The sequence below is a fragment of the Aspergillus ibericus genome (genome assembly GCF_003184845.1).
Source record: "Aspergillus ibericus CBS 121593 unplaced genomic scaffold BO80scaffold_28, whole genome shotgun sequence".
In the NCBI taxonomy this organism is placed as follows: Eukaryota; Fungi; Ascomycota; class Eurotiomycetes; order Eurotiales; family Aspergillaceae; genus Aspergillus; species Aspergillus ibericus.
The window spans coordinates 232,430-247,445 of NW_020292126.1; the positions used below are offsets into that span (position 1 = coordinate 232,430).

The window sequence follows — 15,016 nt, forward strand, 5'->3', positions numbered from 1 at the left end:
CTGTTCCGTATAGTGCACCTTCTTGGGGGCATGGCGGTGGCATGAGGCACCATTAGCCAGAAGGAGGAGTCGTGTTCCAGACCCAGGAGAGACTACTATGGTGTACGTAGTGTAGCTATCGAGAACCTAGATAGCCGGTATGGAGTATACTGTAGACAACCAGGATTCCTGGGTTATGCCATTCTGGTTGGATGACATGTAGGACAAACCTAAGCACAGGCCACATTCTGTGTGATACCTTAAGATCTGAACAATGCAAGAATCCAGAATGCTGCAGTATCTGGACGCCGGCTTGTCTGCGGTGGCAGCTGAAGATAGGTGTGTCGACCGCGCATCTGCCCAGCCAGCACGTCTGCCTACAGCAGATCCTGCATGTTCCTTCGTGTTATTTGGAGAGATCTGATTGTGGTGGACGGTGTACCCGCCGCTGCCCAGCCCGACTCCACCTTACCGCAATACACGGCCAAGTGGTATTATTGTCGGACTCTGTGCGCGGAGACAAAAGATTGAGCCCGATCGAGGCCCCTCATTGGTCGGGAGGGCCAGCACCCTATTTTGGTTCCCATGCATGCATGCATGGGCCTACTGGCGGTATATGTACTATGTATGTATGTACGCCATTTGACTCATGGCCACCTGCAGATGCCTTCCGTAGTAGCCTGTAGCCTTGATGACGAGGGGCATTCGCAGCTGATGCTCTGCTGGATGGTCAACGCAGTCATCAGCCTGGAAGAGCCTGGCTTACGAACATCTCAAACCCCAGGCTCATCGCGTAAACTGCCCATGCCACGGACTGCTCCAGATTATGTCGCACCTTGCGAGTCCATCCCGGTCGCCAATGGCTGATGCAGCTCACTGATGACCCACGTTGGGGGTGGTTTTGGGCGCTCTCCTTCATGCTTCCTACGTAACCGGGCGGTCCTGACGGAGTACCCTGCCGCGCGATCTGCTGGGGAGCTCAGACGTTGTGGCGTCGGTCAGGGCACGCGGTCAATCACTTTCTGCTAGTAACTTTATCGTCACAATGCTTCTCAGTTGAGGTCACCGAGGAGGAGAAGCTTTGCCAGACCCCGTACCAACAGTGCCACGGTGGGTTGGGTTGAGCCGGGGCAATCAGAAGCACCACCAGAGCAAGGCGGGCGGTATCTGGAATGCCGTGTCACATCCACCCTGTGCCGATGGCTTGATTTCGCGATCGGTTGCAGCCTGGCGCTCCAGCTACAGTTCTAAACCCAGCGAAGTAAGGTGCAGGCGGGATTCCATCAGGAAGCATGGGTTGATGACGATGACAGTGATATGGATGAGGCTTGGACGTTGACTGAACCTGCCCCTGATAAGTAGCACCGCAACGCATGTAAGCATTTTCCCCGGCAGCCAATGAGGATCAGGCGCCGCTGCCATACGGTGATATTGAAGGTCAGCTTCCATGCCCACGGGGCCATAAAGTAGGGGCTGGGTGAATGGTGACATGCCACTAAAGCAAGCCAAATTAAATTAGCATCCAAGGATTCCATTGTTTAGGTCTGAGGAGGCCACTGAGCGCTCGGGCCTAACCATGGTCTGATGACACGTTAATCCTCAGGGAGTCAAGTAAGAAGAAGGAATGCGGCGGCGGCGGCGGCGGCGGAGGCGCCGAGCCCAGAAGCCGGAACGACGGCTTACATGTTGGAGGGGAGTGGGCTCGGAAACAGAAATCTAAGATTTGAAGGCGTGTTGCGAGTCGCGAGTTGCGAGTTGATCACTGGCGTGAACTAAAACCGGACTAGTGGGTGAACTTGGTTGATCCCTACATGGTTGACTTTCTCCGAAGCGCAGTGCTTAGGCCTGTCTCGGACGGCGACCGCCATTTCGCTTACTCGGTTGCTGGATCGAGCGGAATACATCAGCCAGGGTGCCTGCCATGCAGGCGCTCCCCATGTCCCCTGATGGAGCACCACGGTTGTTTTCACTATATTATCAAATGGTCGAATGGTCGACATTGCTTTTGGCACCCCCAATGATGGGGCCAGATTATGACCGATTGCTGTCGTACAGAGATGGATTCATTCAATACGGAGTACGGAGTACAGCAACTCTAACTCAAATTGACTAGGGGCAGTGAGACAGGTTAGCTGGAGCTTGGGCCATGCTAAAATCCTTAGGCCTCTCATATCACGAGCCGGTGCCTTTGGTTCATATAGCATCACTCTCAACCTTTGTATTCGATCCGTGGCGCTAGGTAGCGGGCGAGAAACTAAAATCTGATATTGAGTGGCTCTCACTAATATCCCAACCCAATTCCCACTGCGTGAATCTTTAGCCTTTCATCTACCATTAGCTAATAGCTAATGACATCTTAGCTGAACCTTGCTGTTCAGACAGGCAGACACATCTTGAGGGTCATATCCGTGGCCGCAGCGGCACGAGGAGTGAGAGACGATCCGGGTAGACCCTGTGTGATGATGATCAGTCAACCCGAAAGAGTGGTGGCTGAACTTCCCTGGCGAGGAGATGGACGAGTCCAACGATGCAGGGCCACCGTGAGAGATCATCAACCCCTGGTGAATTAATTGGTCATACTCCATTCAGCAGGTTGGAATCAAACCAGGACTCCGTACTCCGTACAGGATTTATTGATGCGTCGTTGTTTTCAACTCATCAGATCAGCACTCAAGGTTTCTATTGGCTCTCGACCGATGCCGTTTGCGAGCCTCGGTCGACTGGAGGGCGTGTAGAACACCATTTACAGCAGGCGACCGGGAGGTAAGTGAATGAACAGGCTGAGTGGTTACCGTAGTACCATACGGAGCTAGCTGGTAGCTCACCTTACTTACCTGCTCCCTGGTAGGATCCCTGTCCGACTCTTGGAGACTCCGTAATCCCGTAGAAAAAAAAAAAAAAAAAAAAAAAAAAAAAGTAAAAAGGAAAGTTTGAGCCCCTTTAAATCTTTTTTTTTTCCCCCAAAAGAAATTTTGTACAACCCCCCCCCCCGGGGTTTTTTTTTTTTTTTTTTTTTTTTTTTTGGCTTCTCCATTTCCCCCCCTCGCCCTTGGGTTGCTTTTTGCCTCCCCTTCTCCTTCGCATGCCCAATCGAGCGCTGACTTGGCCCCCTGGCCTTCTGGAATTTTGTTCTTCTCGCTCCCTCCTTCCAGTCCCCTGCCGTCAGGTGGGCCTGCACATGCGTTCCGATGGTTCCCCTCCTGTAATCTCCGGCCTCTGATTTGTAGGGCAACCGGACGATGATCTCAACTGTCTGATTAGTCGCTTGGTAGTGATTACATCCGCCTAGGGCGTCGGCACGGAGGTTTTCTGAAGTTCGTTGCCCTTTGGATCTGGCCTGTAACGCCTTTTTTTGGCGCTGTTCGAGCACAATGGAAGGCTATCCGCCTCCACGAATAGCCGGGTTTTCAACAGGGACAAGCATCGCTCTGCCCAAAGTTCCTCGAATGACAGCCTCTCACCTCATCCATGGGTGTGTCGACTGGGCCAGAACGGGGGGTGACGGGTGCAGTGCCACAAATCCGATCACCAGGCTGTGGTAGCCGGAGCGTAGTGGCCATGATTGCTCATACGGAGGACCTGCTACATAGTACATAGTACATGGTACATCGTAGCTAGTCCATACTGGTTGCTTTTGCGCCCCTTCTTTGGCCCTATGCAGAATTAGGCCCCGTCGCTTTCAGGACCAAATTCAAGGCGGGCGAGCAGGACTCAAAGGAGGGGCGCCAGCACTAACAAGTCACAAGTAACGAGGAATCACTACTCAGCCTTCAGGTACGGGGACTAACCGGAGTGGGTAGGGCTCAGCTCTTGTCGGTCCTCCTCCGGCCGCATCCCTGGTTCTGGAAATGGTCCCCATGTCAATGGAATAATCCTCCGCCCCGATTTCCTTTGTCGATTACATCGGATGGGGCTGTGGTGCTCCAGGCGGATCCCATATGCGGTACCTATTCTGGTGCAGCTGGACTCGTCATAAAACATTATTGGCACCCGCCCAGCCCAGCCCATCCTATCCCGGATAAGCTAGATACTGTGAAAGAGCCAGCCTAACCGGTGGAGTCTGATACCGCGATGCGTGTTTACTGATTCCCTCAAAATCCAATGTGTCTGGCGACTAGCGTAGTGCACAATCCCCCCCCCCCCACTCTCTCTCCGACCCTGAGCAAATTCTGCTGCTGATGGCTCCGTATAACGCCTCCGATCCTTGAACCCAGACCAAGTGTTGTCATCTCTAGCCGAACTTTCCGTTCTCTCCACCCCCATCCCCCCCCTATACCGAGAGATGGTCCGTACGGCAGTAGGCTTTCCACCGTTCAGCCACCTAGCCATCTGATCTAAGCCGTCTCGTCACACGTAAGGTATGACTATGAAACATGTGATCCACAACAAATAGATTAATCAGGCTACCGGCATTGCAATCGATAAGCCAGATTAATGATGAATATGGCGGACATACTTGGGATGTGAGGTCAGAGCCGTAGTACTAGTAGAACCTATCCTGAGGGCCAGGTGGAAAGGCAATTTGAGCTTCTTGTGCACACCCCGATGTATTGAGTAACACGACTCGTCGGCCAATGGATTGCTAATAGCGAACAATGATCATCAACCCAGCGCTTCACGAGACAAGTGATCACCGAGTCAGGGTCCTGTCGGTAGTCCGGTTTGATCTAGGTTGGTCTCAGTGGTAGCAAAGGTGCAATAACGGTGATGCCTCCAACCCGAGCGCGGTTGGACAGGAATAGAAGCATCTAGGGAATCAAACCGATGGCCGGATGGGTCATTGGATACGCGCCCGGGGATGCCGAAGGATGATGGACGATGACCAGGAATGGGCGGAAGGCAGGTGTTGTTCAACCATCATCAGCATGCTTCTGCCCTGCCCTTGTTCGATCCATCGATACGACTGCTACCAGATAAGTGTTGCTTGCTATGTGGGTGCAAGTATGTGTCTGTTAGCCTGGGCCCAGGCTGTTCCCCCCCCGCTGGCTGTCTGTAGTATGTACGTACTCCGGACAAGGGAAGCAAGCAAGTAGTAGCAATCGGCCCTTGGGAACTTTCCGCATTATTGTAACCCTTGCGTAACGGGCGTTGTGACGCGTTGGAAACGGTGAACTTGTGGGGACACCGAACTCGAAGGGGTTACTTAACGAGGGAGGAGGAGAGAGGGGGGGAGGGGGGCAATGTGTAGGTAATACGGAGGAAGAATGATGGACTATCCGTACTGGAGGGTTGGTCGCAGGGTTGACGATCGGGTCGGATCGTGGGTCATTACTTACCTACTTACGGAGTAGAGTCTCGCAGGTTCATTATTACTTAATACCTGACCAGACCTGACCACGGCATTCCCATCATGACTAAGGAACTAGGAAGACCGTCAGTGTAATGTGTATCACCTCGAGGATCCATCCATGGACGGGCAGCCTCGACGAAAGGAGCAGGTACCGACAGGATACGTGGTGTACCTAGATCCTTAATTCTCACTACCACCTACCTATCCGAGGTATACCCCTGGTCGTTAGAGATCAGTCCTATGTCCGGTGTCGTAGTACCAACGACCTAGGAATCCCCTCTCCGGTCACTAGCTGCTGGTCAGCCATCGCCCGGCTGCGTCATCGAGTCGGGAGGGAATTAGTTCATTTACTAATGTGCCAGTGCTACCCTTTCTTGCTTTTGATGAGCACTATGGAGAGCAGCTCGAATGTAACCGATCACCGTACCTATCTCGTACCTTGTTACGGAAATGGTATCTACCCGACAGGGGAGGCAATGCAGCCGCGGGCGGGACCTTCCTGGTACGGTACGGTAATGATGATGCAGTAGTTCCCAGTTTAGCCCCAGACTTCCCATGGGGCTCTCACACGGGCCTTAGACTTACAGTGGAAAGTTTAGGGTGGTTTAGTTTCGGCATGTCCCAGGCAGTCAGGCAGGTCCGTCTTTTTCTGATTCCTTCTTTAACTTCCATCCATGATCTTTGCTGCCTTTCCCTGGCTGGAGCTCCGATTCCAGGTTCCCATCCAATCATCCGGCCCCATTCCCCATCTCCCTCGTTTTCCCTTTCCCTCTTTTCACCTTTTCAACCCTCGGAGTGGAGTGCATCAATTCAACTTTGCCAATGGGTCTGATCATCCCCACCATCAACATTATTCATTCTGCTCCCCACTCTACCCTCTCTCCTCCCCCCCATCGTCATCCGCCGTTAAACCACTAATCAGCCCCAATTCCCATGGCCCATGGTCCAGAGTGTCGTTTTGCCAGTAGAGTCCGAGACAGGATTGCCGTTCCCAAAGTTCTTGGGGTGGAGCGGCATCGTGTGTGTGGCATGGGAGGGGGCCGTCTGAATCATCACCTTCCTGGGTCCCTTCCTGGCTCCTGCTGGCTGCTGGCTGCTGCCCCTACTCCAGTCTCCTAGTCTCCTAGAGTTCCCACCACTACTAGTCTGTTTTCGTTAGTGTCAACGTCGTGTCATCCCAAATCCCAACATGTGCCCGCGCCCACTAGACCACTAGCGTTCTCACTTACAGTAATGGATCGTGGAACTGGGGCGGATGGTAGATCAAGAAATGCCCATGTACATACGTTCCACATCTCCGTGTATCACCCTCATGTAGGGCGGCTAGAGCCTTCCCTAATTTTTTTTTAATTATTTGTGAAATTATTTTTATTGTATTTCCTTTTTTTCCCATTACTGTTCTGTCTCCCCTTTTTTAGAGTTCCTCTGACTTTACCGAATATTCTACTCATCTAAACCCTCTGGGCCAATGACTTGACTACTGAAGACGCACGTACTTGCTTCGCGTACCTTGCTCCACGCCTTGTGACCCTCACGCCCCCTGTGTCATCTTTAGATGATAAGTCTCGAACCCCAGTCTTCGGAGATCCTTTACATATTCCTGCAGTCATCATCCATGGGTCTTATCCGTGCTTGATACGCCATATATCTATACCCTCCCTCCGTCTGACCTTAGCCTCCCACCTACTACTATGTATGTTTATATCACCCACCTTCCTCCTCTACCTTTCAATTGACCATTCTCTCCTCTCAGTCCTTCCATCCATCCACCAGACTCTTCTCTCAATACTACTCATCTTCTCAATGGCCGACTGCTGGCAACCTCAACCGGCCTTTGCTAACCCGACCTGGGTGCAAGGCAACCAGTCCTGCTGGCGCTCAACGACCTTCCGGGACTTGATTCAGGCTTTCCCTAGGCCGAAGCACACGGGTCGAGTGACGAAACCTCGCAGTGCTGGGAACAGTCCTTCGTCTGCTGGTAGGCGGCGGACAGCAACCATCCCTTACAGTTCGCCCATGTACCAGGGCTACCAGGCCCCCGTCAATGCTACCCTTGTGGCCTCGGCCCTGTCCAGGACTGGTCGAACCCGTCCGACGAGTTGGCACCCAGCGGTCGAGCCGGTTGGTTACTCGACTGCTCAGTATCTGCCCGCTACTACCGCACTGGATAACTTCGCCGCCATTGGCGTGTGCCCTCAGCCACTGCCCACCGCCCCCGCCACCTACGAGGACTCTTCTATGCTCCCATCCTATGCTCCATCGGATATGGGGCTCCATGCTCTTCCCGGCGCACAACAATCAATGCCGCTTCAACAATCCTTCCTCCAGATGAACGATTCGCAGGCTGAGCTAGTTTCTTGGGACCCCATGACCACCATGGCCGAGCCCATCTCGGATTGTTGGTCCTTCGACATGTCATCCATGCACAACAACATCCCTTCGACGTATGTCACAGCCTCCGGCTACGAAAGTGCCCCATCATCCGGCTGTTTGACTGGGCCTCCTACGCCCGACTTTCTCCCCATCCAGCGGCCCGACGATGATTTCCATGCGCAGGTTGAGCCACTGCCGGAGAAGTCCAAGGCTGAGGACGAGCTGGTTGGAATGGGTCTTTACAGCAACCCGGAAGCTTCACTGGAAAGCTCCCTCCTTGGTCTCTCAGGCAAAGGGTTGAAATTGGAGGAGACCTTCACCCCGTCGTCGGACAACGAAGCGGAAGACCAGGATGACAACGATGAAGAGGACGGCGACGAGCCGGAGCAGGATGAGGGTCTCGACCGCAACTCTGACTCGAACCAGAAGCAGCAACAACCGGTCAAAGCCCCTGGCAGCATGATGCAACGATCCTTTTTCTTCGAGGACGATGAGCTCGAGCAGCATGCCGTGGTCGAGCCTCAGCCGTTTGTGAACATGGCGAGTCAACCTTGCATGAATTATGGCTACGGATGGATTTGATTCAACACATTGTTTTTGCGTCTTCATTATTTTTATTTTCGGGTTACAGCATTGCATAGCACGGAGTTGTCGTTTCGGAAGGCGTTTGCAGCTTAGCATACACTACAGGATACCCAGGGAGGACGATTGAACTTGAACTACATGTATTAAGAAAGTGAATGTAACAATGACCAGAATCTACCAAGACTCAACGAGCATATTGATATGAGTAGTTGTAATAATCACATAGCCAGCATAGCCAGCATAGCCAGCATAGCCAGCATAGCATCAGTAAAAGTAGTGACAAAACGGCCTGAACCCAAAGGGAAAATCAAATGTCACCGGCAGGAACAACCATACTCCGAGACTCAAAATCACCGCGACGAGATGTACAACCTACCCAACCGGTACACAGAGAGAAAACCCATAGCAGTTTCAACTGCTAGAGCCATCGAACCACCATGGCAAAAGTCATATTCACCCCCTGGAAGGAACATGCCCAATTACTCGCCGTGCGGGGCCAATTCTACCCTGCGCCCATTTACGATGGGCCGGACATGCGCTCCAAGGCCTGCGCCACTGTATGCGAAATCTGCCTTGGAGGGGACAATCCTGACGGACACTAACATGGATGATGATAGGTTGGGGCGTGGAAACTCCGAGGGAATTTGCCTCATCCTGTCGAGGCGACGGCCTTGTTGACGGATGCGATTCTGCATGATGATGCTCGGAAAAATTCGATATTCTCGATTAGAGCTACGTATTCGGCGGCGTTTTGTCGGTATGTTTCTATTACCAGTGTTACGTTGTGCTTTTTCTTTGCTTTTACTTGGATGTTTTGTTGGCTGTGAATGGTATTTACTAATGTAATTCAGATTCGTGACCGGTCTCGTGGACTCCAAGCTCAACGGCCAGCGAAAGACCATGTTCCAACGAGCCATTGATCTGGGATTACCGGCCTCATTCGTGGAACTGCGCCACGAGGCTACGCATCGTGAACTCCCTTCGCTGACGGTGTTGCGGAATGCTACGCAGCGGTCTCTGGAGTGGCTGTGGGATTACTACTGGGCTAAGACTGATCTGAGTGCCGATATGGTACCTGGGGTGTCTGAGCCGGGAGTGCTCGATGGGGCTGATGATGATGTTGAGCCCATCAAGGCCGCTGTGAGGAGTAGTTTCGAGCAGTTGATTTCGGAAGAAGAGTCAGAACCGCCTCGGAAGAAGAGACGGTTCCAACAGAGTGTGTCTTCTGCGTCTACGCATTTGGTATCTGTATGCAAGTCTTCTAGTAATGGGGCGTCTATGTTAGCGCAGGTTATTGTGGAGGACTCGATATTGGTTCCTACGGAACGAAGGTCAGTGTTCTCTTGTTCTGATGGTCTATGTATTAACGTTAAGCTTGTATCAGGATTGGTGATTCCATGACGGAAACATTCTCCAAATGGGATCCATTACTGCAGATGCTGGCGGAAGGCCATCCTTCAGTTTTGGCAGCGCTGGCGGAGGAAATGGTGAACGTGCTGGCCTTTTCAGGCTCGAAGAACCTGACCAGTGATCCCCATCTCGAAGGAACCTATATGTGGCTGGACCATATCCTTCGATCACCGGAATGGGAATCTCGAGGGCGGTTACTTTCCCACGCGTACATTCTCGCGGTTTGCAAGCAGAGTTCTAACCACTGGACGACGCTTTTGGGAGAGAGCATACGGGAGAAGAACCCGTCCGCTGCAAAGGTCTCAGCGAGTCGGTCCAAGACCGCTGAACTCAAGCAGACTGACGCAGATCTGAAAGAGCTGACGAAATTCGGCTGGGAGACCGTAGATAGCTGGGATACGCGGCCCTTAGGAATAGCCTAGCCTGTATGCCGTAGGAGAGAGAAATCTGACCCAGCTGTGCCATGATGAATGTTTCAACCATAACAAGCTAGCGTACCCGCCACACGTGGCTGAGCACTCAACGAGCCTATGAGGTAATCGCCAATCAACGCTTATGGCTCACTCAGCATAGCACCACTGGCAGCTATTGCAACCACTCAACAATTACAACTAGAATGTGAGGACCTGTGAAATTGACGCCGAAAGTGACAGCTACTGAGGCCATAAACGGCCGCATTTCCACCCGCAAATCTCAAAGCGGTGAGCCACCTTCGTACTGTCCCCGTATGTTTCGCACAGGTATATACTAGATTTCTCTAGACTTCGCAGATAGAGGGCTAATAAGAACAATAGTTCCTTGAACATATACTTCCTGCTGAGCGCAATATATCCAGACGAATAAAGAACAAGAATACGCTGGACGTGGATGTCTTCTATCCGTCGCCTTTACTTCCACCCACTAGCCCACATTCCATGCCCCCCGCCTTGCAGCACTCACATGGTGGTATGAGTTATATTATGACGCCATCCGACCTGGTCAATACGTATTCAAGATTCAAGAGCTTCATAAGCAATATGGTACTCTAATTTCCGCTTCATTATCAAGCCCCCAGTTAACATCTCTCTATGCCCAATCATCCGTGTTACCCCAGACGAGATTCATATCAACGATGTTGGCTTTCTGGATACGATCTATGCCCCGTCAATGGCGCGAAGGGACAAATACGCCTGGCAGCTAAGAAGCCTTCGAGTTCCTGGTGGGGTGAGCACGTATCGCCGACTATAGCTTGCATAAAGTCCGACGGGAAGCTCTCACGCAATTCTTTAGCAAGAAGACTACCTAGAGGGACTGATTACAGACAAGGTGGGCCAGCTAAAGCAATTGATCGCGAATCCATGCGTCCAGCAAGACGCCAATTAACCTCTCAGGTTTATTTTTTTGCCTTCTCAAATGAGTAGGTTGTTCCCACTACTCTATTGACATTATGGAGCTAACAAATCTAGACAGACATACTTTCAGATGAGCAGAAAGCTGCCACGCTCCGTCACAACAGCAAGGAATTAATGATGGGAATCAATCTTAACAAGCACTTTCCGCAGATCCCCGATTTACTAAAGTCGCTTCCAACGTCCATAAGCCGCCTGATAATGCCTCCGGGACTCGTTGACATGCTTGATCTTTTTGAAGTGAGACACTGTACGCTTTCAACCTTGTCCTATCATCATTAACCTGAAATATAGCGTGTTCTAAACGAGGTACTTGCTATCATGCGGGCCAAAGAGTCAGGGATCACCTCCATCAAGCCTGTTGGACCAACAGGCAAGGAGTCAGTTTTATGATTCAGTATTGGACTGCCAGAGCCTGCCACCCTCAGAGAAGACTCTTTTGCGTCTCGAGCAGGAGGGAGCCTTGTTGGAATTAGCTGGAACTGAATCGCCGACTCAGACACTTAATATTATATTCTACCATCTTCTTGCCAAACCCACCCTACTAGAGAAGCTTCGCGATGAGCTCCGTACGGTCGCTGCATCCGCCTCATGGACCCAGCTCGAACAATTTCCATACCTGTTAGCTGTAATTGAAGAAGGAAAAGCGGCTTTCCTTTGGGGTCACAGCGAGAACTGCCCGTATCGCTCACGAGCCGCTCATCTATACACCTTCTCCTCACATTTCATTTGTCTTGCCCACCAAGCACGAGAACCAGATCATACACGATTCCAGCCGGCACGCCAGTGAGCATCACAACTCTCGCCGCACACACACGGCGGAAAGTGTGTTCCCTAAGCCCTATGTTTTCAATCCTGACCATTGGCTTGGTGATGCTGGGAAGGAGCGACGGAAGTTCCAGATGGCCTTTAGCAAGGGTGGGCGGAGATGCCTTGGTATTGAGCTGGTGCGTGCAGAGCTCTACCTTGTCGTCGCAGCCTTGGTTCAAGGATTTGAAATGACCTTGTTTGAAACCGATGCTGATGATGTGGCATTCTTGCATGATTACCAAGTGGCCATGCCAAAGATGGGGTCGAAAGGATTGAGGGTTGTTGCGAAGTCTAGAACAGTTAACAACCCTGGGGCTTTCCAACCTGTCTAGGAGTAAAGCTCACCCATCCAAGACCACAAAGTCGATTTTTGTATACACATTCCTGTACCTCGCTATAACCTGCTTTTGATATCTCCTACTGTATCCTTGGTGCTGAGCAGTGCCGAAGTGTGCGATTCTTCCGCTATTTCGACCGGTCTGCTTGTCAGGCTGCCATCAAGCGCTTCCATCTTCAACAGGTATCCTTCGAGTTTGCCTGGATATCTTGTCGGTCCCGTAGTAGCCTGACCACTGCTTCATGTCCACCCTCAGTTGCACATGATAATGGTGTCCGACCCCAGTTAGCCTTTAAGTCCGCTTTAATATCTTGTTGGCCTAGTAGTAGCCGAACCACAGCTTCATGCCCGCGCCAGGCTGCGTATAATAATGGTGTCCGACCCGAGTTATCCCTTGAATTTACCTCAACATCTTGTCGGTCCAGCAATAACCTAACCACTGCTTCATGTCCACCCCCAGCTGCAAAGGATAATGGTGTCTGACCCCAGTTAGTCTTTGAGTCCGCCTTAACATATTGTCGGTCTAGCAGTAGCCTGACTACAGCTTCATGTCCGCGCCAGGCTGCATATAATAATGGGGTCCGACCCAAGTTGTCCTTTGAATCCGCGTCAACATCTTGTCGGTCCAGCAATAGCCTGACCACTGCTTCATATCCACCTCCAGCCGCATAGGATAGCGGAGTTAGCCCATCATTATCCTTCACATCCGCGTCAACATCTTGTCGGTCCAGCAGTAGCCTGGCTACTGCTTCATCCCCACCTCCAGCTGCATAGGATAGCGGCGTCCGACCAAAATTATCCTTCCGGTCTGTCCGGATACCGTCGTTTGCCAGCAGCAGCTTCATCAATTCGCCCTCCCTCGCGAGTAGATGGATGATCGTCCTCCCTCCTTCATCCTGAAGCGTGGTATGCTTATATGTTAGGACCCGTGCGAGCCCAGGAGCCGCATATAAGAGAGAAAGCAGGTCAACAGGCATAAGATATTCGGCGGCAAGCAGGATAAGTTCGATAGGGAGATGGGCTCCCCCCCTGGCCGCTCCCATTATGTCGCTTTTGCGTAAATACGGGAACAGTAAATATAATTCACACTTCGACTAGGAAGCGAACGATGCAAGTCATTAATAAGGAACCGATGAAGATGATGAGGAAGTCAATCAATTCATCTATCAATCTAGTACGGAGTAGCTGGAGAAGGAAGAAAAAAAAAACCTCAAGAACAACGAAACTGGAAGCTATCTCGCGTGAGGCGCTAAACCATTTTGGCGGAGACGAACTAGTGCGGGGCTTTCAACAGGAATAGAGGGAGGTAAGACATCAGAGGAACAGAAATAGAATCCGTCGGGGGGCTATTTTGCCAAGACCCGTATCTAGTCCAACAATAGTAACTTTGAGTACATAATCGATGATCACCTCTCCTTCGCAGCTTCGCTCCTCCTTCACCTGAAGTCTCCCAACTTCTACCAAGGCGGCTATTCCGAACACGGCAAAGCTAACCGGCAGCAGGAATTCACAGGTCCTCGGTTTACAATCTCTATGTCCATGTGCCTTACCAGAGCCGTCTGGTCATCCGTGCGATTCCAACCCGTAAGAGCAAGAGTATCTGCGCCGTCGCGCCAAATCAGAGCCATGCATGTACAATCGATCCCGATGTGTATGTTCCCATTCCCACAAGGTACTTCCTATTTGCTTGTTCCTGGCTAACTCCGCCAGGGACCGGGAAGGGCAATAATTATGCCTATCTGGTGACGGATGAGCCGACGAAGCAGTCGGTGATTATTGATCCGGCGAATCCGCCTGAGTAGGTTTTCCTGTTCGTGAAGGGGGGGCTGGGTTGGGCTGGGCAGAGCTGATTGTGTAGAGTGGCTCCGGAGCTGCAGTCGCAGATTGATGCCGGGAAGATTAAGCTTACGGCGATTGTGAATACGCATCAGTATGTTGTTTTCCCTATTGATGGTGGGTATGGATGCTAATGTGTATGACAGTCATTGGGATCATGCGGGTGGTAATAATGAAATGGTATGCTATGTGGCCAAGTATGGTGATCGTCTACTGACGTGAGAAGCTGAAAACCTTTGGTCAACTCCCTGTCATTGGAGGCAAGAACTGCCAGTCTGTCACTCAGTCTCCGGCTCATGGGGAGGAGTTTAAGATTGGAGAGCGCATCTCGGTCAAGGCGCTGCATACGCCGTGCCATACGCAGGATAGTATTTGCTATTTCATGCAGGATGGGGATGACAAGGTTGTCTTTACGGGTGATACTTTGTTTATCGGAGGTGAGTCTTACTTTCTGAGTCTAGGTATTTAGCTAAGGAATAGGGTGTGGCCGGTTCTTCGAGGGCACGGCCCCGGAAATGCACAAGGCGTTGAATGAGACGTTGGCCGCGCTGCCGGATGATACTAAGGTTTATGTGAGTACCAGTCGCTGATGTGGGTTCTGTACTGACTGTCTAGCCTGGCCATGAATACACCAAGAGCAATGTCCAGTTCTGCCTGACTGTGTCCGAGTCCGAGCCGATCAAGAAGCTGGAGGCATTTGCCAATGCCAACAAGGAGACGCAGGGAAAGTTCACTATTGGCGATGAGAAGGTAGGTTGATCCTCAACAACCGTTAAATGTACAAGTCTAATTGATATAGCTGCATAATGTGTTCATGCGTGTCAATGTAAGTGCTTCCTCAATGCAAAGAATCAAGCTGACTGTTTAGGACCCCGAGATCCAGAAGAAGACGGGCAAGACGGACCCGGTCGAGGTGATGGCTGCTCTGAGAGAGATGAAGAACAACATGTAATGCCATACAGGAACACAACCGACCTTAATGGCACGGATATAAATCAGCCAACCCCC

The 15,016-nt window shown here is 51.6% G+C and overlaps 5 protein-coding genes across 5 annotated transcripts; 3 read left to right on the forward strand and 2 right to left on the reverse strand.

Annotated features, from left to right (window-relative positions):
- The first annotated feature begins 6,598 nt into the window (after positions 1–6,598).
- BO80DRAFT_426480 (uncharacterized protein) lies at positions 6,599–8,415 on the forward strand. Its single transcript, XM_025719779.1, has 2 exons — positions 6,599–6,962; positions 7,023–8,415. Exon 2 carries the CDS (start codon positions 7,073–7,075, stop codon positions 8,222–8,224), a length of 1,152 nt encoding a protein of 383 aa, XP_025573817.1. The 5' UTR covers positions 6,599–6,962; positions 7,023–7,072; the 3' UTR covers positions 8,225–8,415.
- A 147-nt stretch (positions 8,416–8,562) lies between these two features.
- Positions 8,563–10,102, forward strand: BO80DRAFT_410271 (rRNA-processing protein LAS1). The gene is made up of 4 exons (XM_025717912.1): positions 8,563–8,784; positions 8,845–8,984; positions 9,079–9,558; positions 9,612–10,102. The coding sequence occupies exons 1-4, from the start codon at positions 8,665–8,667 to the stop codon at positions 10,057–10,059; spliced, it is 1,188 nt and encodes a 395-aa protein (XP_025573818.1). The 5' UTR covers positions 8,563–8,664; the 3' UTR covers positions 10,060–10,102.
- Positions 10,103–11,584: 1,482 nt separating this feature from the next.
- On the reverse strand, positions 11,585–12,235 carry BO80DRAFT_125238 (uncharacterized protein). The gene is made up of 2 exons (XM_025713529.1): positions 12,181–12,235; positions 11,585–12,126 (listed from the first exon to the last, which is right to left on the reverse strand). The coding sequence occupies exon 2, from the start codon at positions 12,066–12,068 to the stop codon at positions 11,751–11,753; it is 318 nt and encodes a 105-aa protein (XP_025573819.1). The 5' UTR covers positions 12,069–12,126; positions 12,181–12,235; the 3' UTR covers positions 11,585–11,750.
- Positions 12,236–12,491: 256 nt separating this feature from the next.
- Positions 12,492–13,215, reverse strand: BO80DRAFT_436067 (ankyrin repeat domain-containing protein; the record flags this gene model as incomplete). Its single annotated transcript, XM_025720940.1, has 2 exons — positions 12,492–12,530; positions 12,577–13,215. 2 exons carry the CDS (start codon positions 13,213–13,215, stop codon positions 12,492–12,494), a joined length of 678 nt encoding a protein of 225 aa, XP_025573820.1.
- Positions 13,216–13,798: 583 nt separating this feature from the next.
- BO80DRAFT_446467 (hydroxyacylglutathione hydrolase) lies at positions 13,799–14,960 on the forward strand (the record flags this gene model as incomplete). Its single annotated transcript, XM_025721555.1, has 9 exons — positions 13,799–13,823; positions 13,883–13,970; positions 14,031–14,102; positions 14,155–14,188; positions 14,235–14,445; positions 14,489–14,580; positions 14,624–14,758; positions 14,808–14,834; positions 14,877–14,960. 9 exons carry the CDS (start codon positions 13,799–13,801, stop codon positions 14,958–14,960), a joined length of 768 nt encoding a protein of 255 aa, XP_025573821.1.
- Between the last annotated feature and the right edge of the window lie 56 nt (positions 14,961–15,016).

Bases quoted from the DNA above. Each gene is read 5' to 3' on its own strand.
- BO80DRAFT_125238 (XM_025713529.1), bottom strand. From the start codon at position 12,068: ATGCAAGAATGCCACATCATCAGCATCGGTTTCAAACAAGGTCATTTC.
- BO80DRAFT_410271 (XM_025717912.1), top strand. From the start codon at position 8,665: ATGGCAAAAGTCATATTCACCCCCTGGAAGGAACATGCCCAATTACTC. The intron at 8,785-8,844 runs GTATGCGAAATC...GGATGATGATAG, and splicing joins GCTCCAAGGCCTGCGCCACT to GTTGGGGCGTGGAAACTCCG. The intron at 9,559-9,611 runs GTCAGTGTTCTC...AGCTTGTATCAG, and splicing joins TTGGTTCCTACGGAACGAAG to GATTGGTGATTCCATGACGG.
- BO80DRAFT_426480 (XM_025719779.1), top strand. From the start codon at position 7,073: ATGGCCGACTGCTGGCAACCTCAACCGGCCTTTGCTAACCCGACCTGG.